Genomic DNA, 21,730 nt, shown 5'->3' on the forward strand with positions numbered 1-21,730 from the left:
CACCCCCAGCCTCGCTTCTGCACTGACGGACACGTCCCGCAGCTCAGCCGCCCACACAGTGGTGGTCATCTCTGGCCACCCACGGGGACAGCAGCCGGGACAGCCCACAAAGCCTCCGCTTCCCTCCACTGGCGCTGGCTTGGACGGAGACGGCCCTGCGCCGACCGCGGCCGCTGTGGGGCCAGCGCCCAGCTCCTGGCCTGGATGGTGGGCAGCACCGCCCCAGCCGCTGCCCAGGACCGCGCACCACCCTCCCCTGCCCTTGAAATGAACCACTCCAGACAACGGCATTTCTCCGATTATAGCTTTTTCTCTTTTCTTTTCTTTTTTTATGAAAAAGATCACACAGAATTCACCAACAAACAAAATTCCAAAAGAAACTTAAAAAAAAAAAAAAAAGGAAAACAGTAATTCCCCCAAAAAACAAAACCAAAGTCTGGCTTTTCCTTCCCTTAAGATTGTCTGGACGAGGCCTCCCGTCCCCCTGGAAGGCGCGGGGGCTGGTAAGTGCTCTCGGGGCCGAGCCGGGGGAGCAGGGGCCCCCCTCTCTCCCTTCCTCAGCCTCTTCTCTCCCTAACTGCTTCTCCATTCTGGGGGCAAGTACAGTACACCTGGGCCAGGGTGGCGGGCGGGCGGGGGGTGCTCAGGACGAGGGGGGCCCGTGAAGCTGGGTGCTAGACACTCACAATCTAATAGGAAATAAAAAATAATATTCTGCACGTCAGAATGTGTTCGCTTTTTTTTTATAATTTCATAGCTATTTTTTCACAGTTTTAAAAAGTTTATATTTATATATATTTATATATATTTATCTTTATATATATAATTAAAAAGTTGACTCCATTTAAAGGCGTATGATACAGGGGCGGGGAGAGTCTCTCGGTACAATAAAACTGTACAGGTTATAAGAACTGCCGCCTCCGGGCTGGCTGAGGCCGGGGCGGGAGGGCCGGGCGGGGCCGGGTCGAGGACTTCAGCACCATTGGGGTTGTGTGTAGTGTAAGGGGCTGGACCGGGAGGGGTGGGCTCTCCCCAGGGCCTCAGGGCAAGCAGCCCCCCGCCCTGCTGCCTGGCACCTGCCCGATGCTCCGGGGCTCCACCCTCACCTGGCTCTCTTGCTCGAGTCCAGGCCATCCTGAGGGGCAGAGGCCGGGCCCCAGGCCGGCGCCCAGACCAAGCCTGGCCTGATCAGTGAGGCTGGCGGGCATCCGGCCACTTCCCACTCCCCTCGCTGCCCGTGTCACAGCGGGAGGCTTGGGGCGGGCTCCGTGCTGAGGGGGGTCAGGCCCGAGGTGCCCCGGGGAGGACCTCCAGCAGCGGGAACCCCAGAGCGAGTGTCAGTCTGGTTCCTTGGAAACCACCCCGTCCCCCAACTGAGTCCCTGGTGGGCCTGGGCATCGGCCCAGAGGGGACCCAGCCTAGCCAAGTGCTTACAAGGTGCTGGAGGGAAGGCCCCTGGAGGGGGCCCAGCAGAGCCATACCCTGATAGCTGAGAGGAGCCCCATCCTGAGGGGCACCGAGGGGTTTGGGAGGGGGGCTGGAGACGTGTGCACATGTGTGCACACACGTGCATGCATACAGGCACACACATGTACACGCTCACACACGCCGGGGCGTCCAAGGGCACACCTGCATGCACACAGCCAACGCACATGGCCCCCGAGACGTGGCAGTGATGGTGAGGGCCCCCATCGGCCCTCGGGGCACAAGGCAGCTGGCAGGGTGCTGGGTGCTCAGCAGAGCACAGGCACGCCGTCGGTGGAGAAGATCATGCCTGTGGTGGGCTCGTAGGTGCCCGCGAGGTAGTACAGACCCTCGCTGTCCTGGTATTTCTTGGTCTTGAGCATCTGCTCATACTGCTCCAGGCCCACCACCAGGCACTTGTGCGACACGGTCTGCACATCGTTCTCGTCCACGTGGGAGGACTGGTAGAGGGCGCGCTGCGGGCACGGTGGGCAGGTGTCAGGGCAGGTGGGGGGGCAGAGGGAAGACCCCCCTCCCAGGCCAGAGGGACCAGGGCAAACCTTGAGGGCAGAGACAGAGAAACGCCCCTCACCCCGACCCTAGAGCAGCCCAGAGACTGGGATTCTGACACAGGCCGAGAGAGGCGCCAGGACAGAGCCCTGAAAGCCAACGGCCCCAAAGTATCGCGGGGACCGAGTGTGGCAGGCAGCAGTTCAGGGCCAGGACGAGGTTGGGGTTGGAGGCCTGGGCACCTCCTCCCTGCCCTCCACCACGTGCCCCTACCTCCATGAAGTCCTTTCTCTGGCTGGAGGCTCGCAGGGCCGCGGGGAGGCTGCGGCCGGACTTCTGGTCCCAGTGCTGCATGAGGGCCAGACAAGGGGCAGCGGTGAGCCTGGCCAGGCCCTGCCCGCCCCAGCCGGGCACCCTGGCCTCCACCCCCGGGCTGGTCGGGCCCTGGCCTCACCTGGCCCTCGTGGAGGCGCTTGCCCGGGCTGGTCTCCTCAGGGTGGTAGAACCACTTGACGCGGACCACCATGTTGCTGCCCCACGACTCCCACATGCTCTGGATGCGGCCGATGTAGGGCAGGTTGGGGCGGCCAGCCGACAGGAACACGGCGCAGTCCCCGATGCGGATCATCTCCTTGCCGCGCACGATGGCCTTGTAGAACAGCTTGCGGGCCTTGCCCTTCATGCCACGGCGCTGCGGGACACACCGTGTCAGGGGCCCCAGGCCCGCCCTGCCGCCACCGGCCCTACGCACGAGCCCTGGGCTCCTGTAGAGGGCGGGCTGGGATGGAGGGGACCCCCTGCTTGCTCTAACTGGGGGAGCCTCCTTCATCTCGCTGCACACTGGGTGTCCAACAGGGGCTTCCCTGACATGCAGGACCCACAACTAAGAGGGGCTTTTTCCCATCCTGGAGAAGTGCACCTGCTGTCCATGAGGCTCGTGCAGCCGAACCCAGCAGCCCCCTACTGATCCCCAATTTCCAGACAGGGACAGTGAGGTCCAGTAGGGAGACAGGGCAGTGAAGCCCCGGGGCTCCCAGCTTCGCCTGTGGACAGAGCACAGGGCTCCTCCCACATGACTCTCACTTAGCCACGTAACGTCCCCTGGGGCCACAGGACACTGGCTGTTCAGCCTCGTTCTACACCCCAACAGGTAGTGTGGGGCTGGGAGTCAGCCACCTGAGTGGCCTAACCAGGGGCGAGGGAGTGGGGGGCAGGGGCCGAGGCTGTCCCTGAGACAATGTCAACCCCCAGGGGAAGCCCCTGACTCCGGTCAGCCCAGGGCCCACAAGGCCCAGCACTCGGTGCACATCTGCTAGGCCTGTGGTGTGCTGGGTTTTTCTTAGTCACTCAACAAACATTTCCTGGGCTGGCACTGGGACACACATGCAGGTCTGAGGAGGGAACACACCTGCCATCAGGACCCCAAAATGTACCCCAGCCCCAGGCAGCTCTAGGGTCCATCGCTGTCCCTGGGGGCAACCCCTGAGAGACCAGACCTAAGCAAAGTTCTGCTCTCCCATGGATGCAGAGTGTGATCTCCTAGAACCCAGATCTAAAACTCACTTTGCCCATTTCACATGGGCTGCCAGCGGACTCAGACGAGCCTCAACAGGGGAGACTGCACGCTTGTTTCCCACCTTCTCCAGCAGCCCCCTTTCTCTGCTTTTAATTCATTGGCTCCCTGGTGGTGAAAGACTTTCTGATGTCCTGGTCACTGATTTCTCGTACGTTCTACAAACTGCTCAAATTCTTTTCAGCTCAAGGCTAAAAATAAATTCAAGGTGAGGTGGACAGCTACGATTTCTACATCAACTCATCTCTGACGGCCACTATGTTTCTTAGCATCCAGTGGCTACTCCCCTTCTCACAGATCCTCCTCAATCCATATGGCTCCCCAGTGGGGCTGCTCCCACCCCTGCAGTGAACACAGGACTTGGCCCGGCCAATCTGAACATCCTGTCCTCCTTCTGGCATTGTGACTGGCTCAGAGGTGGGCTTAGCATCCAAGCCAAAGGCATTCCACCAACTACTTGTAAAAAGATACTTCCATGGGGATCCCCGGGTGGCTCAGCAGTTTAGAGCCTGCCTTCAGCCCAGGGCGTGATCCTGGAGTCCCGGGATCGAGTCCCACATCGGGGTCCCTGCATGGAGCCTGCTTCTCCCTCTGCCTGTGTCTCTGCCCACCTCCCGTTTCTCTGTCTCTCATGAATAAATAAATAAAATCTTAAAAAAAAAAAAAGATACTTCCTCCCTACTGTCACTTCTGAGATGGTGGAACACAAACTGGAAGCTACAGGGGCTACTTGCTGTCAAGAGGGAAGGGACCGTCAAAGCAGGAGACCGATGCAAAGGTGGGAACAACTGAAACCTGGAGCGTGGACCCAGGAGTGAGTCTGAAGACAGCCTTTCAAACCCCTGGATCCAGTTGTACCTGAAGCTGGACACCCCTGGACGTTTCTGTCCACTGCAGCCCTGCACCCTGATGCTAACACAGGGAAGGGGCCAATCACAGTGGAGGCGAGTCAGCAAGAATGTGCCCGTCTTCAGCTTCGAAGCTGCCACTCAATGCAGCCCCTCAATAAAGCACCTGCTGGGACCAGAGCTCCAGGACGCCCAGCAGGGAATGTCTGAGTGCAGCTTGTCAGGGAAGATCCCCACACGCTCAAATGTGCTGTCCTCAGCGGTGGCCTTGCCAAGAGAGGCTCTCATCCTGGAGCCAGCGACCTGCGTAGGCTGAAAGCCAGACAACCTATGCCCCGCAGGGTCCGAGCAGATTATCTGCACCAGGTCCAAAGTGGTGCCTCCACAGCAGGGAAGCCATAGGGAGAGCAGGAGCTGAGAGGGGCCCGGGGACTGAGTACTCCTGGACTCCCTGCTCCGCACCCCTTCTGAAGAGCCCTCTGGGGGGTTCTAACTGCTCCTGGTGGCACAGGGGACCCCAAAGAGCCACCTGAGACAGACACCTCCAAGCTGGAGTCATAATTCAGAACTCTCCTCCACTTTTCTGGCTTTGCTGTCGTACACCAGGGAGCAACACAACGTAAGCCCCCTGGCAGCCTCCCCCACAAGTCATCACTATCAATCCCAAATCCCTACACCTGCCCTGGCAGGAACTGGCAATGATGAGGGGGGAGGTATGGACCCAGTGGGGCACCTCCTCCAAGTCCACCTCGGGGGTAGCCTTGAGGGGCCCGGGTTAGTGGGCAAACCTGCCCAGGGGCATGGGGGGGACTGGTGACCACGGGGGCTGTTCCCTTCTGCACATGGAAGCTTCTTGGATGCCTGTGTGTGTGCATGGGCAAGCATGTTTGTGTACATGTATAGATGTGTGCTGGCACGTACATGCATGTTCATGTCCACATGTGCACACGCCAGATGGGCACAGGGTGGGCTGGGAGGGCTCCTTCTGGAGAATCCCTCTCTACAACAAGGGTGACTATGTGACCCTAGACCTGGGCAACCAGAATGCTGTCCCTCTGAAAGGTGGCGGGCAGGTGGGCACGTGATCCGGCCACGCCCAGCAGATTCAACCCCAGATCTCTGTGGGCAAACACGGGAAAAAGCGCCTCCTCCTCGCTCGCCTGGTCAGCCGGAGGTCCAGGGCCATTCTGCCACGAGGGGAGAGGACGGCTAACCATGAAGCCCACGCCGAGTGAGCCTGTGGGGTTTCGAGAGCCCTCTGCGTGATAACTAAATGTCTGCCCAAAGGGTCAGGGCTTGTCCCTGCCTGTTTTTTTGCCTGTGTCCCTCAGAGTGGGGGAGGGTCTGGGCTGAGATCAGAGGGCAGCACTGCTGTGGGGAGGACACGGCTTTGGGGCTTATCAAAGTGGGCGTACTTGGGTGCTCTGAGACTCAGGGGACCCACGTATAAAAGGGGATCTCCCCACACAGTGGCTGGGTGGACAGGAGGTGACGGAAGGACGGGCAGGCCCCCGCCCGTGGCTACCTGGGTGGGCTTGCCGAACCACTTCCAAAGCTGCCGGGCAGGCAGGAAGGCGGCGATCTTGGGTCTGTTCTCCACGGACGGCAGGCGCTGCCGCTTGGCCAGCTCCTTGGTGGTGGGAAGGTGGACGCCCTCTCTCTTCTTGGGTCGGCTCTTGGCCCCGGCCCCGGCCTGAGCCTTGGGCGGCATAGGCTGTGGCGGCTGTGGCGGGGGCGCCTGGGGCGGGGGCGCCGGTGCCTTCTTGCCTGGAGAGTGGGCCGAGGAGCGAGCCTTGCCTGGCGGCTTGGGCGCCTTGCTGGGGAGGGCTGGTGGGGCGGAGGGGCCGGCCGCGGGGGTGGGCGCCGCCTCGTCATCTGAGCTGCAGGAGGAATCGTCTGTGGTGGAGGAGGAGGAGGAGGAGGACGAGGAGGAGGAGGAGGAGGACGAGGAGGAGGAGGACGAGGAGGAGGACGAGGAGGAGGAGGAAGACGAGGAGGAGGAGGAAGAAGAAGAGGACGAGGAGGACGATGACGAGGAGGACGAGGAAGAGGAGGACGATGACGAGGAGGACGAGGAGGATGACGCCCTGGAGCTGGAGGCGCTGCAGTTCCGGCCACCGCTGCCCTGGCCCTCTTCCTCCCCCTCAGTCTCCGAGCTGCTGCTGCTGCTGCTGCCACTGTCACTGCTGCTGCCACTCTCAGACTCCTCGGCCCCGTCCTGCTCTGCCTGGCCCTTGTCAGGGCTCTTGGGGTTGCCGGAGTCCTCAAACTCGTGCCCAGTGCCAGGCTCCTGGGCCAGGTCGCCATCCATGGGCTGGGGCCGGGTGGCCTTGGGCTCACTGCTGCCCGTGGCCGGAGGGTAGCTGCCCAGGCCCAGGAGGCCCTTGGGCTCCTGCCAGCCCCCAGCTCCAGGGTCCTCCCGCAGAAGGAGGGCCTCTTTGGCCTTCTTGCTTTTGGGTGACGTCACACCCTCGTGGTCCAGCTTGACGAGCAGCTCGGCCTCCTCCCCAGGCCTCCGGGTGCCCTTGGTGGCCGCCTCCTCGGCAGCCCGGGCCTTCTTGGGCTTGGGCCGGGTGGCGGGCATGGTGATGGGCATGGTGACAAGGGGGGCGGGGGCCAGGACCGTGGCAGGGGCTGGCAGCTCCCCAAAGGGCTCGGGAGCCGGGCAGCTGGTGAAAGTGGATGGCGCTGGATTGGGTTGTGGGGGCGCTGAGCGAGCCTTAGGGGCTTTGGCCCGCTTATCCACGGGTTCTGGGGGGCTCTTCTTGGAATTCGGGGTACTGATGGGCTCCAGGGCCAATGGGGTACTGGGGACCTCTTCTGTTGAGGGCCCCTCCTCCAGGACGGCAGCTCTATCTAGAAGAGAGAGGAAAGATCTTATGTGAGACTAGGGCCCGGGGCTCCTGAGCCAGAAAGCCCTGTTTCAATCCTGGCCCTGCTTGTTCCTGAACAGCGGCCGTTCTGGGCCCTCACATCACCATCATCCTACAGGTGGTGACCCCAATGGTCCCCAGCAGTGTCGGCTCTTGGCACTTGTCCCTGAACTCTGGAGTGAGCCACCTGGCTGAAGACCAACTCTGCCCCTGATGGATCAATGCACCTCCCAAAGCCTCAGTTTCCCAATCTGTCAAATGGTCCAAGAGGCCCCATGGCCAAGTCCCCACAGAGGTATGCAGCCTGTCCCCATCTACTCCCACACCTGCTCTTGTGCCTTGGCTAGGACTGAGCTGGGGCCCACATACCACTCTTGGCCTTGGTGCTGGGTTTCCGCCCACGCCCTCGGGCCTTGGCACCAGACTCCTCAGACCCTGGCGTGCTCCCATCTTTGCTGTCCCCGGTATCTTTGCTGGTCTTCCGGCTGCGGCGCTTGGCACTTGGCACCAGGAGGGCTGGGGATGGCTCCGCACCTGCACGGGCAGGACAAACGGGGGCTCAGGGCTAGCTCCCCACTTTCCTAGCTGCCTAAGCATCGTCTGTCACAAGGGACAGGGGCTGGATCACCACCTGGCTGAACTTGCTTGGCCTGCCTGAAGGGGCTGCGCAGTTGGAGAGTGTGGCCCCGTCTGCAGGGATGCCACTCAGGTGTCTACACACACAAAATATTCCACAGGGGCCCCTCGGGTGAATGGACTGGGTGGAGCTGAGCCAAGATCCCACCTTTGTGGTTTTTATAATCCACCTGGAGGATGCTCAAAACCTACAAGTCAGGCAGTCCTCATTCCAAGTCCTGGCTCTGCCCCTAGTCATGGGACCCTGGAAGAGCCATTCCCCGCCCCCCCACCCCAAGAACCTGAGCTGCTATTGGTCGGTCAAAGGGGCTGGGATCTCCAGACACACAGGGCTGAGGCAGGAATTCCATGCTCTCGTGGACACAGGCATGGGACATTCAGTCACGGTGACCAGCCAGCCTCGATAGCCTGGGCAGCCTGGGGATGCAGGCCTGGGGAACCCCAGGAGCCCCACCCATGGTTTCTGCCATTTCCATCCCATGGGTGTAAATGGTTCAAACAATGGCCAGAGTCCGAGAGTTGGGCTCACAGGGCAGGGTCACCCTCAGCAGGGCAGAAGGACCACCACTCACACTGGATCTTATAGTCGGGAGGCAGCAGGCGGATGTGGGAGAGGGGGATCCTCCCTGTGTCCCCGTCATCAAATTCCACGGTGATCAGGTCCCCGTCATCCTCGAGGCCAAGCAAGCCTGTTGGCAGAGGGGCAGGGTCAGGGAGGCCAGCGGACCCCACTCTCAGAGGGGCACGAGGGCAAAAAGGGGAGCCAAAACGAGCAGGTAAGCAGCCCTGGACTTGAGACGTACAAGGGCAGGTAGAGACTGGTGTAGAATGTGAGCTTCGGAGCCATGTGGTCCCAGCAGGAGCACCAGCATGCCCATTCCAGCATCTCAACTCACTCCCAAGACCCTCCCCGAGCCAACAGGGAGCTAGGGAGCACAAGGGCAGGCACCAGAAGGGACAGTGGGAAGCGACAGGGGCTGGTGGCAGGTGGGAGCATGGCATTTCACAGACAACCACCTACACTCGGAGGGCCCAGAAGAAGGCCCAAGAGGCGCCCAGCACCTCTGAAGGTAGGGGTCAGGGAATCCCAACACTGGACAGGCTGAGGGGATAGCCCTGGGGTGCAGAGGAGCTGGGTGGGTGACCCCCACCCCATTCTACATGCAGATGCCTGGTCTGGCCCCTAAGCACAGGCCGTGGGTGGTCTGCCAGCGGCAGCAGGCACACTGTGGGTGCTGGGACCTGAGGTCCCCACAGAACACTCCTGCCCACACACAAGGTTTCTGATCCACTTACTATGGATCACCAGGGCTGAAAGGACAGCATCTTAGGAGAGGCAGACACAGACCAGAGAGGTCAGAGGATGAAGAGAGAGCCCAGGACCCCAAAAGGGAATGGGGAACCCAGGACAAAAGGGAGCTGGAGAAACCTGACATGGAAACAGTAGATTTTCAGAGATATTTAAGAAAATGTAACATGGATATAACCAAACATGATATGAAACAAAACAATATAAAAACAAGAAAATAGGACACAAAAAGTTCCCGGGGAAAGAAAAAGAGAAAGAGAAAGAGAAAAAAAGAACAGAAAAAAGAAAGATAGATTGATTCAAAGAATAAGAAAAAGCTCTTAGGAATTTCTTACATGACAGGGATTTCAACAATTCAAGACAACGGAAGGATCAGAAGGGCAGGGTCGGCCAAGGAAACCACTCAGAGGTGGAACAAAAGGGTGATGACACAGCCCCCCAGTAGGAATAAAGATACAGATGCTGTGGGCAGCACAGCTCAGGAGCGTGAGTCCCAGGGAGCAGCTCTCTGAGGGCAGCGCGGGCGTCCAGAACAGAGGACACTTGCTTCATCCAAATCACCAGCAATGCATACAGACACAGACACAAACCCACATGAAATCCCAGATCTAGGAAGAATGAGAACATCCTAACAGTTTCCAGAGAGAAAAAAGCAAGTCTCCTACAAAGATGTGTTTTTAATCATGGCATTGAACTTCTCAGACAATTGGAAGCCAGATAAAAATGGACCAGAGACAGAAAATTATTTCCAACCTAGAATTTATTCCAGTTCTACTATCTCTAAAGAACAGTTTAGAATAAAGAGATCTTGGGCATGCAGATATTGGAGGGATTTACACCCCCCCCCCCACTGCACCCCCTTATACCCTTTCTCAGAAAGCTACGCAAAGATTCTCTAGGACGACAAGGGAAGAGAAAGACACAATGCAGCCCAGGAGCTGGAGAAAATAGTACTCTCAGAGGGATGACCAGGGGAAGTCCCTAGAGTGACCTCATCGTGGTTTAGGGAGTCAGAGAGCTCTGGGGGACCTGAATCAAGATGAACTCTTACCACAGTAAGAGGACTTCCTGCTCAGTGCCCCCCACGCTCCCACCTTCTGCCTTACGTGGATACTAGGTAGCCATGGGGTGCACTGAATTTGCCAGCTGGTCGAGTGGTGGCTGTTGCCTGTAATGTAGTGAACATCCATACCCCTATCTCCTGGGAATGCTGGGTCTGCAACAGCTAGGGGGAGCCCAGAGGGCATCTGCGGTGTCTGACACCTGTACCTACATCTTCTGGGGCTCCTGTTATTTTCATCTGCCTAGCTCCCAATCTCTTACTCTGCTAACAGCACCCCAATTTTCCCGGGGAAGCCACCGTCCCCTCTCTTAGTCCACATGTGGAATTAGTAAACTGACCTTGCTCGCTAGTGTTGGGGATGAGACTCACAGCAGTCAAGGAAATGCACATGACCCACACCAGTTCTGCAGGCTCCATCCCGGGACTTATATGGAAAAGGAGAGAATTCTCCCAATGACAGGATTTGTTAGGATTGTGGGATCTAGTCCCCAAGGAACTGAGTGTGAAGCCAGGCCCAGATGAGAGCAGATGGAGGGCCTGAGTCCTGAGGATGCTTGTGTGAACCATTCCTGAGCCTGACAAGGCCCAGAGGCCCCAGAAATTTTCAGCTACCAGGAGCCAGCACAAGCGTTCATGTTTCAGACAGTCAGGGCTGGGGTTCAAGTGACTCAAGAGGAAACGAGGGAATGCCAGGGAGGGTCTACAGGAGGGATGCCTCACCTCGGACCACAGTGCCTGGGTAGAGGCAACGGTACTGCTGGCTCCAGTAGGCTGCGATTCTGGTCCCTTGTGGCAAGAAGCGAGTGGAGGCTGGCCTCACGTCATTGATCTGGGAAAAGCAAAGGATTGAGCACCAGGGGTGGCCGGGAACAGCCCCGGCCCCCATCCTCCCAGCAGCCCCGCTGTCTGGCCCCTCACCGCCTCCTGCAGCAGCTGCTCCAGACAGTAGATGTGGGGCCGGTTCCCGCGCTCACCCTCCACCACCACGCGGTATCTGCAAGGCCATGGCATGTGTGGGGTGGGGTGATACAGACCGTGGACCTTCCCAGAGAGACCCTTGCACCTCAACTCCTGGCCCAGAGAGCACCAGCTCAGCCTCCCAGACCACCCACATATGATGTCAGAGCTTGGAAGTTTGCTGACGCCCTATATAAACTTGGGGAGTCTTTCCCCCTTCTGGGTCTGCTTCATCCTCTGTACAACTAGGGGTTGCAGGTCTAAGCACATACTGGGGGCTGCCATGCCCACTCAGCCCCCTCAGAGAGCACCACCCTCTCAGGGTCATTCCACGGGTTCTACGGAGGAGCTGCAGCTCAGAGAAGCAAAGCTACCTGCTCACAGAGGCCTGGCAAAGCATCCCGGACATGGGACTGGGTGATAGTCTTTGGGCTCTAAGCCCGGCGCTGGCCCCTGCCCAGGCCCCCAGGTCTCCACTCACATGTCTGGGGAGTGCACAGTCTGTACATGCCCAGCATACAGCAGCTTGTCATCCATGGGGATGAGCACACGCAAGCCGTCCTTCAGCTCATCCTTGTCGATGATGCAGGAACGTGGAGCTGTGGGGGTTGGCGAGGAGGCAGGGCTGGAGCCAGGGGGCAGCCGGGAGACCCGCCCTCGCTGCCCAAACCTCCCTTACCCCAGGGGAAAAGGCATAAGGCTGCCTGCAGGCAGTTTGTGCTCTGTGTGTGTGAGTGTGTGTGTGTGATTGTGTGTGCACGTGTGTGCCCACTGGTGGGCCCAGAGGCTGCCTGTAGGCAGTGTGTGCCGTGTGTGTGCGCCTGTGTGTGCACACGCACATGTGTGTACCCACTGGTGGGCCCAGACAGACCTCATGCAGGGGCACACAGTGGGGCCATGAGCAGCCCCTACTCTCCTGACCCAGGCCTCTGGAAAGATCCCAAGTGGGTAAAGACCAAGGGTGACAGCCTACATGTGCTGCCCCTCCTCTACCTCAAAGACCACCACCCTGAGGCTTGAGCATGAGGCTCCAGGTCATCAGCCCCACCACCACCACTTCAGCCAAGCATCCAGGACTTTCCATTGGCTTGTTCTCCACCTGGGGTGCCATTCAATCTGGTGGAAGCCAAACCCCTCTAGCCAAACTTCCCAGCGAGGCTGTCAGTACTCATTGCTCCCGCCCCTCCTCATCTGTCCTCATCCCAAAGCTACCTCTGCCTTTGGCTTAAAAGCCACCTGCTTCTAGCTCCCTCAAACAACATGCTCCCCCATTTTCCTCCTCCAGGCTCAGCCACACTGTTTCAGGGCCCTAGGCCCACTCTTCCTGCCCTGTGGGACCTTGAACCCGGCCCTGCGCTGTTGTGACCAGGCTAGAGAAATCCAGACAGCTCACTGGGGTGGACAGAACGGCCAGCCCACCTGTTCACCCCTGGCTGCACCTACACCCCTGCCACAGCCTCACCGTGGGTGCAGTGCACTTCCCACTCCTTCACGCTGAGCATGGCCACATGACTTGCTCTGGCCAATGGCACAAGAGTAGGAGTGATCAAGTGCTGATTCTGAATCTGGGCCTGAGGAGGCCTTGTCAGCTCCCACTTGCCCCTGTTGGCCTCTGGCAGGATGGCCACAGGAAGAGCATGCCCTGGCTCACCCATTAGTCCAGGGGCTGAATGGCCACAGAGCAGAGCATTCCCTGCATCAGAGAACCTCTAGCCATCCCACTGTTGTGGGAACAAACCCAGCTGAGGTCAGCCCATCTGCCCTGCAGATAACTGAGACACAACTACCTCTTGCCATTTCCCACTGAGTAGCTGTTTGTTACACAGCAACAGCTGAGTGATACTCCCCCGATCATGAAGTCCCTCAGCCTGGTTCATCCTCTTGCTCCATATCTGCCCCACCCAATTCCCATCCTGAGTCTCTCCTCTAAGCTCCTGGAGGAGATCCCTGGGTCCAAATGCCAAGCATACGTCGCTTCCCTGGGATGTCCTCCAGGCACCCCAGGCTCTGGCTGGCAAAGCATGGCACAGGACCTCAGCCTGCTCCCTCTGTGCCCACCCTACCACCAGCCGTCCTCACCCCTTATCTGCTCACATCACACAGCCCACCCCAGAACCCCTCTCCCCCTCCCAACATGGCCAAACCCACCCCATCTCCCTCCATGCTGTCTATGGCACTACAGCCCACCATCGTTTGCTGGGATCCTCACAAGGGCCTCCTACCTGGACTGCCTGGGCCCCTCAGGCACCCCCCCATCTGTCCTCTACAAAGCAGTCAGAGAGCACTTTTCAAAACCAATCTGACTGTGCTGATCCTCCACTTACAACCTCTGACAGCTTCTTGTTTTCATTAGGGCAAAGACCGCAAGCCTGGGTCATCTGCCTCTGCCTCCTCCCCTACCCAGGGCTGTGCTCCTGCCCCCCACCAGCTTACTAAACCAGAATCAAACCGGACTCCCTCAGTTTACCACAGATACCATGCGCCGACCTCACGTCAGGCCCTTGCAAGTGCCCACTCCTCGTGCTAGTCAGCCCCTGCCTGCTGCTTTCCTCGGGGAAACTTCTGCAGCCCCACACTGCAGGCCGGACCAACACGGCGTTGCTGGGACTTACCTGGAGTTAGCGGCCGCTCCACGGCCCCACCACGAGGCAGGTGCTCATCCTCAGAGAAGCTCGAGTCCTGGTTGGGCTCGAAGTCCTCCTCAGCAGCCATGCTCTCCATCAACTTGCTCACAGCTCCCCCCTTTCCCCGATTCTGGGGACAGAGCACAACAGACCCTCAGCTTAGGACGTGCCATGCAAGTCCTGCCACTTAGGACCCTCCCTGGAAACGGGGGTCATCGTCAGGCCGCAGGGGCATCTCCCACATGTGCTAGCTGGCCTCACTCCAAAGGCCAGGGAGCAGAATGAGCCTACACCCCAGATGGCCAGGACTGCGTGTGCTGAGGCAGCACCTCCAGACAAACAGTGGGCTCTGAAGAACAGCCTGGCCGGGGGCTGGACGGCGCTGGGGGGTGGGCACACCCAGCACATCCCCATCAGGGAGGGGGCTACAGGGACCTCACTCTTGAGCACAGAGAGCCTTACCTCCTTTTTCACCTCCTTCCCTTTGGCCTTGGCTTTGCTCCTCTTGGCGGTGGCCGGGGAGCTGGTGTGGGGAGCCCGGGTCTCGGGGGGCAGGGCGGGAACACGGGGCGGGGGTGGTGCGGCCCCTGAGCCGGCCTCCTTTCCCTTCTTCTTCTGGGTGAGGAAGCCACACAGGTGCCATCAGAGGCTGTCCTCCCCCACAACTCGCCTCTCCTGGGAGAGGAACAAAACACCTCCCCCTCCCTTCCCGCTAGTATGTTTGTTCTTAATCTTAATTGTTTTATTACTACATGTCACTTGCGTAAAAAGAAGAAAAAAAAAAGTACCAAAGTGCATATAGGTGCAACTTCCTCTCCAATGTATCCTATCATGTACACAGTGCTAACAAGAATCACCAGTGGCTGCCTGGTGCATCCTTCCAGAACTTGCCACATAAACACACAGGCTATACAGACACATTTGCGCACAAATAGTATTTTTTTTTTTTTAAAACACAGATGGGAATTTGCCCAAAGTCCTGCTTTGCAACTTCTCCCCCAAAAATGTCTGATATACACAGAGGCTGCCTCACTTCAGCGGCTGCTCACGGTACAGTTCTGTGTGCGTGTGTGTGTTGGGCGGGTGCACAATTCGTTTAACCACCCTCCAGGAATGACTGCATAGGTGGCTCCACTTTGCTCTTTCAAGTGATGCCACAAAAACAGGGCAGGACCGGCTAGTTCCAAAGGCACGTTCTTGGAAGGAGGAAGCAGAACCATTCACCTGACTCCAGGGCACCCCAGCAGCGAGGGGGAGAGCCAGGCCCATCCTAGCTCCAAGCACCCCCAACCCAGGGACGGCAGGGTGAAGGGGATGCTCCCAGACCCTGCCAGCGGCCTGGAGACTTCTGAGTGCACCAGCTTTGTTTAGCAAAGCACTGCAAACAACCTGGCTGTCCTGTGACCTTAGGGAAACACTGGTGCATCACCAGATCCAGTGACAAGCTTTTGGGCCAGCGGCCGAGAGTCCCATTCGAGGAAGAGGCGGCGGCGGGAAGAACAAAGTAGGGACACTTGGTGCAAGAAGCAAGCTCAGGCTAAGGTCTGCACGACCCAGGGGTGATGGGCGGGCAGTGGAGACGAGGGCGGGGGTGTGTGTGTCACTTTATGCTTTTTAAAAGACACATTCCTGAAACAAAACAACCAAGTCAAGGGACCCGAGGATGTGGGAAATGAAGAAACATAAAAAGACAATACTGGGCAACGTTAAAAAAGACCACAGCGGAAGTCACGGCTTCCTACCAGACACGTAACATCCACAGCACACAGCGTCATGAGGGGCAAGGCAGACACTCAATAATTATATTTTCTTGCATCGGATGCATGCCTTAATCTTGTTCGCATTTCTGAAATCAGAAGGCATCCCGGGGGTTGAAGGAACGGCTATGACGTGGTTCTGTTGCCTTCTCCTCCAAATACCTACTGTAAATACATAGCCCGTCCTCCAGCGCCTATCTCTGCAGCTGTGTCCACGGGGGCAGGCCAGGGACGGCAAAGAAAGTTCTGAGTGGACTTGAATTTTCGCCCTTTCCTTTCTTTCTTTTTTTTTTTTCCCACCCTTTTCTGTATCCTCCAAATCACTGTTATGATCAGACAACACTGATAACTGTTTCCCATGGACCAGAAGGCCCCTTTCTGGGAACCTAATCTTTCTTTCTTTTTTTTTTTTTTTAGTAAGAAAGGAATGCCAGGGGCGTCTGGGTGACTCAGTCGGTTGAGCATCCGACTCTTGGTTTTGGCTCAGGTTGTGATCTCAGGGTCGTGAGTTCAAGCCCCGTGTTAGGCTCCATGCTCAATGTGGAGTCTGCTTGGAATTCTCTCTCTCTGTCCCTCTGTCCCTCCCCACTGCTCTCTCTAAAATAAATAAGTAAAAATCTCAAAAAACAAAAAAATTAAGGCTGATGGCAAATGGAAATGTACAAGTCTAAAAAGAATACAAACATTATCTCACAAAACTATGAACAGTGGTTGCCTCTGGGGTGATTTTATGGATATCTGGTTTCTCCTCTTGTTGATAATTAGCCTGTTCTGTTCTAGTCTTTTACTGTGTCATCAGAAGGCTGGGATTGGGTGAGCCCTGATCTTCTCGCCCATACATGGCACCGTATCTTGGCAAAGGGCCCACAGGCAGTAAGGCCCAGGGGGTGTTCAAAGCTCAGCTTGGATGATCGTGTTAGCTGCCGTGACCATGGAGGGGTTACAAGGCCACCTGTAAAGTGCAGTTAATATGAGTCAGCTACCTCACAGGGTCTTGTGATACAGGGACATGGTAAGAAATATATACTTGGGGGACACATGGGTGGCTCAGTGGTTGAGCAACTGCCTTCAGCTCAGGATGTGATCCCAGGGTCCAGGATTGAGTCCCACATTGGGCTCCTTGCAGGAAGCTTGCTTCTCTGCCTCTTTCTCTGTGTCTCTCATGAATAAATAAATAAAATCTTAAAAAAAAAAGAAATATATTCTTGGTCTCTGCCCCTGGTTTCTGACCCAGGGCTCCTAAGCCCTTGGAAACTTCCTGGATCACAGGAGCGTCTCTCTCTTGCCTTAATGAGGCAACTACGGGTAAGTCCCTAGCTAGCCCCAGGATGGGGGCTGCTCATTAGAAACACCAAGCCAGGAGAAGAAGCCAGGAACTCTGTGAGCTCTACCCCTCCATCCTCCAGAGAGGAGAGAGGGTCCAGAGACTGAGTTAATAATCAATCCTGCCAATGAGATGAAGGCCCCATAAAACCCCAGAAGAGGGATTCAAGGAGCCCCCAGGTAGGGAGCACCTGAAGAAGGCAGGGAAGTGCCACATCATTCCCCCGTCCCTTGTCCTGAGCATCTCTTCCATCTGGCTGTTGCAGAACTGTATGCTTTCTGATAAACGGTTATATCAAGTAAAGTACCTTCTGGGTTCTTCACGTCCCTCTGGTGAATTATCAACCCTGAGCAGCAGGTCCTGGGAACCCCCGGTACACAGCCTGTGCATCCATCAGAAGCATAGGTAACAACTGAACTCCAGGACTGGTGTGTGAAGTAGGGGTGGACTGGGGACAGTCCTGTGGGACAGGCCCCCCCGCCAACTCCAGGGAGTCAGTGCCAGAAGGATCATGAGAAGAGAGAATAGGGGTGAGAGCCTACCTGGGCCCTACCGCAGACCACTTGGTATGATCAGCATGAGTATTCTATAGTATTCCAGCACCTTCCCCACAAGGTCTGGGAAAAGCTGAGAGGGCTCTAGCCGCAAACAGGTGAGCACAAATCACTGTGGAGGACCGTAGCCCCCTTACCAGGAAAGCAATGCCGAGTCTCATCCCTCATCACAATGTCCTCTAGAACATCACTGTTAGTCAAGAGATCATCCTCCACCAGGGTCGGAGTGAGGGCCAGGGAGGCCTGAGTCAGAGGCCACAGCTGAGAGCTGTTAGGTCTGAATGCAATCACCCAAAGGGGGAACAAGAGGCCACTAGCTCCCTAGCAGGCAGCACGAGGAAGGGAATAGGTTAGACCGTCCAAGGGTGCTCAGAGAGCAAGCGTTCTCCACCTGGGGAGCCCAGGCAGAGAATTCACTACTCAAGAAATGAGGTTTTCCTATAGGTTGTGTGTAGGAGACCACACACACCGTAGTAGGATCCAGACAGACTTTAGCAACACAATCACTGTCACATAGCACATAATGATTACCACAGAGACCCTGAGCTATGGTTTGGGCTCATCACCTGAAGTGACAGCACTTGATAGACCCGGTGACGGGTCCCCATATCAGAAACACTCCTCCAGGAGCACACAGAGTGCCCTATCACAAGTGGGGGTGTTCAGTGTTCTGATAACTGCATGCCAGGATTGCCGTTTCCTTTGAGGTCCCAGCACCTCACTCCCGTGGGACAGTGTTACCCTGAGATGGGAGGTGAGAGCGCCTCTGGGAGGATCGATCGATGGTGGGGGGGCCCCTTCCCACCACCCCCACCCTCCACGTAGCCCCTACCTTCCTGGGGTCCTTCCTGTCCTTGGCGCGGCCAGTGTCCTTGCGGGGGCTCAGCGGGCCACCCTTGCCACAGCGGCTGGGCTTGGTGGCCGCAGGGGCTGTGCTGCTGGGGGCCGGGGCGGCGGCTGAGGCGTCGTGCAGGAAGATGCGCTCACTGCGCCTCCGTGTCCACAGGTCATCGTCGCTAGCCTCAGGCCCTGCTTCGAAGCCGGGCTCCTTGGCACCCCGCAGCTTGCGGGCCTTGCGCCCCTTCTCTGCCGCCAGCTTGGCCTTGTCGGGGCTGGCAGGACCAGGGCCCCGGGTGCTGGGTGTGGGTGAGGCCAGGGAGGGGCCTGGCTCCCCCAGTCCCTTCTTGGGCCGCAGCAGCCCGGCGGGCGACCGCTTCCGCACCTTGACCTCACTCTCCGAGTCGGTGTACTCAAACTCCGTGCCTAGATATAGACGAGGGTGGGGGCTGTGGACAGGGGCTCCCGAGGCCCCCCACTTCCCACCCACCCAGACACCCTGGCCACCAGCAGAAGGCCACAGTCCCACTCCTCCTCCTAGGGCCCTGATGCCCACAAGAGGCTTCTCATTTCCAGGAGAGAATACCAAGGCCCAGAGGAGAAAGAGGACTCACTGGGCCACATACCTGTGAGTGGCAGGTCCTGCTAGCCCCACTGCTACCCTGAACACCCTTCGGCTGCCCAGACCCTGTTCCCTAGCCCTCACCCCAAGAACGCCATCTGGGAACGTGAAGATTCCTGCCTGGCCCCATGCGAGCTCCCCAACTGCCTCCTGTGAGCCCTGTGGGAATCCCAGAAGCCAGGGCAGACTGGGAGGGCCTAACGCCTACAGGGGCAGCGGGTCCATCGGAGGCAGGTGGAAAGCCCACATGAAATCCCCAAGCCTGGTGGGTGGGAGTGGGGGCTCTCCTCCACTTCCTGGTATCGCTTCTCAGAGCTGGGAGGCCCCTGGCACCCACCCCTCCTTCGGAGGCCTCCCCAGAACTCACACAGCCCTGGGGCCGGCCCCCTCCTCTCACCCCTGAGGCTTGTCCCTTCCCACAGACAAATGGCTAGGCTTGACCCAAACCCTGGATCTCCTGGCCTTCTTTACACAAAAACCACTCCCCTGTACCCAGCTGTGCTCCATCCCTTCAGGCCTTTGCTTCTGCTGGTCCCTCTGCCTGGAGCACCATCTCTGGCTTCTACCTGGAAACCTGAGTCTCCTACCTGAGAAGACCTGCTCAGAACCCTGGGGAGGGTTCTGTCTACACCTCCATCACTACAGGCACATATCCCACTGTCAGATTCCTATCCAATGTCTGCCTATCCTGTCCTGCTCTGCCCTCCAGAAGCAGATCCCCAGATTTACTACCCCAGGCCTACTGACCCCTGGGTAGCTGGCAGCTTGCCCACGAGGGCTCCTCTGGGAGGCCCAGCCCCATTGCCCAAGAGATGTAGCCTCAGTAGCTAGGCCGGGCAAGCAGGAGGCACACTCCGTGGGAAGAAGCCACTTGCAATGCTTAATGATCCCATTAATTAATCTTTTGTTAGCAGACTTCCCACTGCACAGGGAGGCAGCTGGGGGCTTTCATGGCTGATTAGGGTGCAGGCCGTAAAACACAGGCTGGAGTTCTGCAGCAGGGTGTGACGGAATGAGGCCCCACCTGATGGCAGTCTCCTGCAGAAAACCATCAGAAAACCCAGACCCAATCAAACACTGCAGGAATGTCACATAGGGCGTGGTACTACAAAGCGGACCGGGTGGTGAAGGACAGTAGACACTTGCTTGAAAGAGGGAAGTTGGAGCCGTGACTAAAGTCCTGTTGGAGCACAGCACAAACAGTACCTGGGACAGGGGCAGGGGTATCTCTCTGTAAGGGTCTTGTGGTAGGGGCATGCATGAAGCCCAGAGAGCGGGGAGTGTGTGCCAAGGCAGTGCCTCATTGCCACATGGTGACTCAGCAGGGAGTTGAGTCCGTATCCCTGACTCCCACCCATCGTCCTGTACTCCTGCCTCCTCCCCAAGTAATAAGGCAGTAAAGGAGGAACAGACAACAAAAAGCACAAAAAATATATAAAACAGAAGAGTAAGACACAAAGTGGCTGCAAGCCAAAGGATAAAAAAGATATATCACGCAAATAGCCAAAAAAGAGCTGAGGTGGCTACACTAAATATCAGACAAAAGTGATCTTAAGATAAAAATTGTTACCAGAGACAAAGAAAGACATAGCTAAATAATAAAATGGTCAATCCATTATGGAAATATAACAATTTATAAACATAGATGAACATAATAGAGAAACATATGAAAAAAGATTATACACTATGACCAACCAAAATTTATTCCAGGAATACAAGGCTGGTTCAACGTATAAGAAAATCAACGTAATGTACTGTATTAATAAAGGACAAAGACTTCATGAACATCTTAATAGAGAAAAAGTAACGGACAAAACCTAACACCCTTTTATGATAAAACCACTCAAACCAGGAACAGAAGGAAATTTCCTCGACCAAAGATGTCCATAAAATTCATCTCTAACATGATACTTAATGGCAAAAGAATGAATGTTCTTCGCCTATGATCAGAAGACAATGAATGTTCTCCCCCTATGATCAGAAGACAAAGATATCTATTTTTCCCATTTCTATTCAACACTATACCGAAGATTCTAGCCAAGGCAATTAGGCTAGAAAAAGAAATAAAAGGTATACATATCTGAAAGGAAAAAATAAAACTATCTTCTCTATTTGCAGATGACATGATCTTGTATTATAGAAAATATTAAAGACTCTACTAAAAACCTACTAGAACAAGTCAGTTCAGCAAGGTTGCAGGATACAAGATCAATATACCAAAATCAATCGTATTTCTATACACTAGCAATGAACACTCCAAAAGTGAAAAGAACGTAATTTACAACAGCATCAAAAAAAAAAAAACTTACAAATAAACTTAGCAAAAGAAGTGCAAAACTTGTACAGTGAAAACTACATAGCACTGTTGAAAAAAATTAAAGAAATAAATGGAAAGACATCCCATATTCATGGATCAAAAAACTTATAATATTAAGATGCCAGTACTTCCCAGTATGATCTACCGATTTAACACAATTCCTAATCAGAATCCCAACTGGCTTTTTGTAGGAATTCACAAGCTAATCCTAAAATCCATATGGAATGCAAAGGTCTCTGAGGTACCAACAATCTTGAAAAAGAACAAATAGGGTGGACTCATACTTCCCAATTTCAGAGCCTCCTACAATTCCTATGGTAATCAATTCCTATGGTAATTAGACAATATGCTACTGGTCTAAGAATAGATGTATAGATTGATGGATTAGGACAGAGGGTCTGGAAATAATCCTTCATCTTTATGTTCAGTTGATTTTCTTTTTTTTAATTAATTTATTTATGT

General features: G+C 56.3%; 1 protein-coding gene across 7 annotated transcripts in view; it reads right to left on the bottom strand.

The window, feature by feature from the left end:
• Window positions 1-290: 290 nt before the first annotated feature.
• TNRC18 (trinucleotide repeat containing 18) overlaps window positions 291-21,730 on the bottom strand; it is an 89,699-nt gene continuing 68,259 nt past the window's right edge. For all 7 annotated transcript variants that reach the window (XM_077907679.1, XM_077907678.1, XM_077907677.1 and 4 more), the window contains 12 exons: window positions 18,325-18,755; window positions 14,320-14,472; window positions 13,846-13,987; window positions 11,715-11,832; window positions 11,195-11,270; window positions 10,997-11,105; window positions 8,477-8,593; window positions 7,638-7,802; window positions 5,921-7,251; window positions 2,429-2,665; window positions 2,248-2,322; window positions 291-1,940 (listed from right to left, as the gene is read on the bottom strand). In XM_077907679.1, the coding sequence (XP_077763805.1) occupies window positions 1,734-1,940; window positions 2,248-2,322; window positions 2,429-2,665; window positions 5,921-7,251; window positions 7,638-7,802; window positions 8,477-8,593; window positions 10,997-11,105; window positions 11,195-11,270; window positions 11,715-11,832; window positions 13,846-13,987; window positions 14,320-14,472; window positions 18,325-18,755 (3,161 nt within the window). In that variant the 3' untranslated portion in view covers window positions 291-1,733. The remainder of the gene's footprint in view (window positions 1,941-2,247; window positions 2,323-2,428; window positions 2,666-5,920; window positions 7,252-7,637; window positions 7,803-8,476; window positions 8,594-10,996; window positions 11,106-11,194; window positions 11,271-11,714; window positions 11,833-13,845; window positions 13,988-14,319; window positions 14,473-18,324; window positions 18,756-21,730) is intronic.

The sequence above is a fragment of the Canis aureus genome, chromosome 8, assembly GCF_053574225.1.
Source record: "Canis aureus isolate CA01 chromosome 8, VMU_Caureus_v.1.0, whole genome shotgun sequence".
In the NCBI taxonomy this organism is placed as follows: domain Eukaryota; kingdom Metazoa; phylum Chordata; class Mammalia; order Carnivora; family Canidae; genus Canis; species Canis aureus.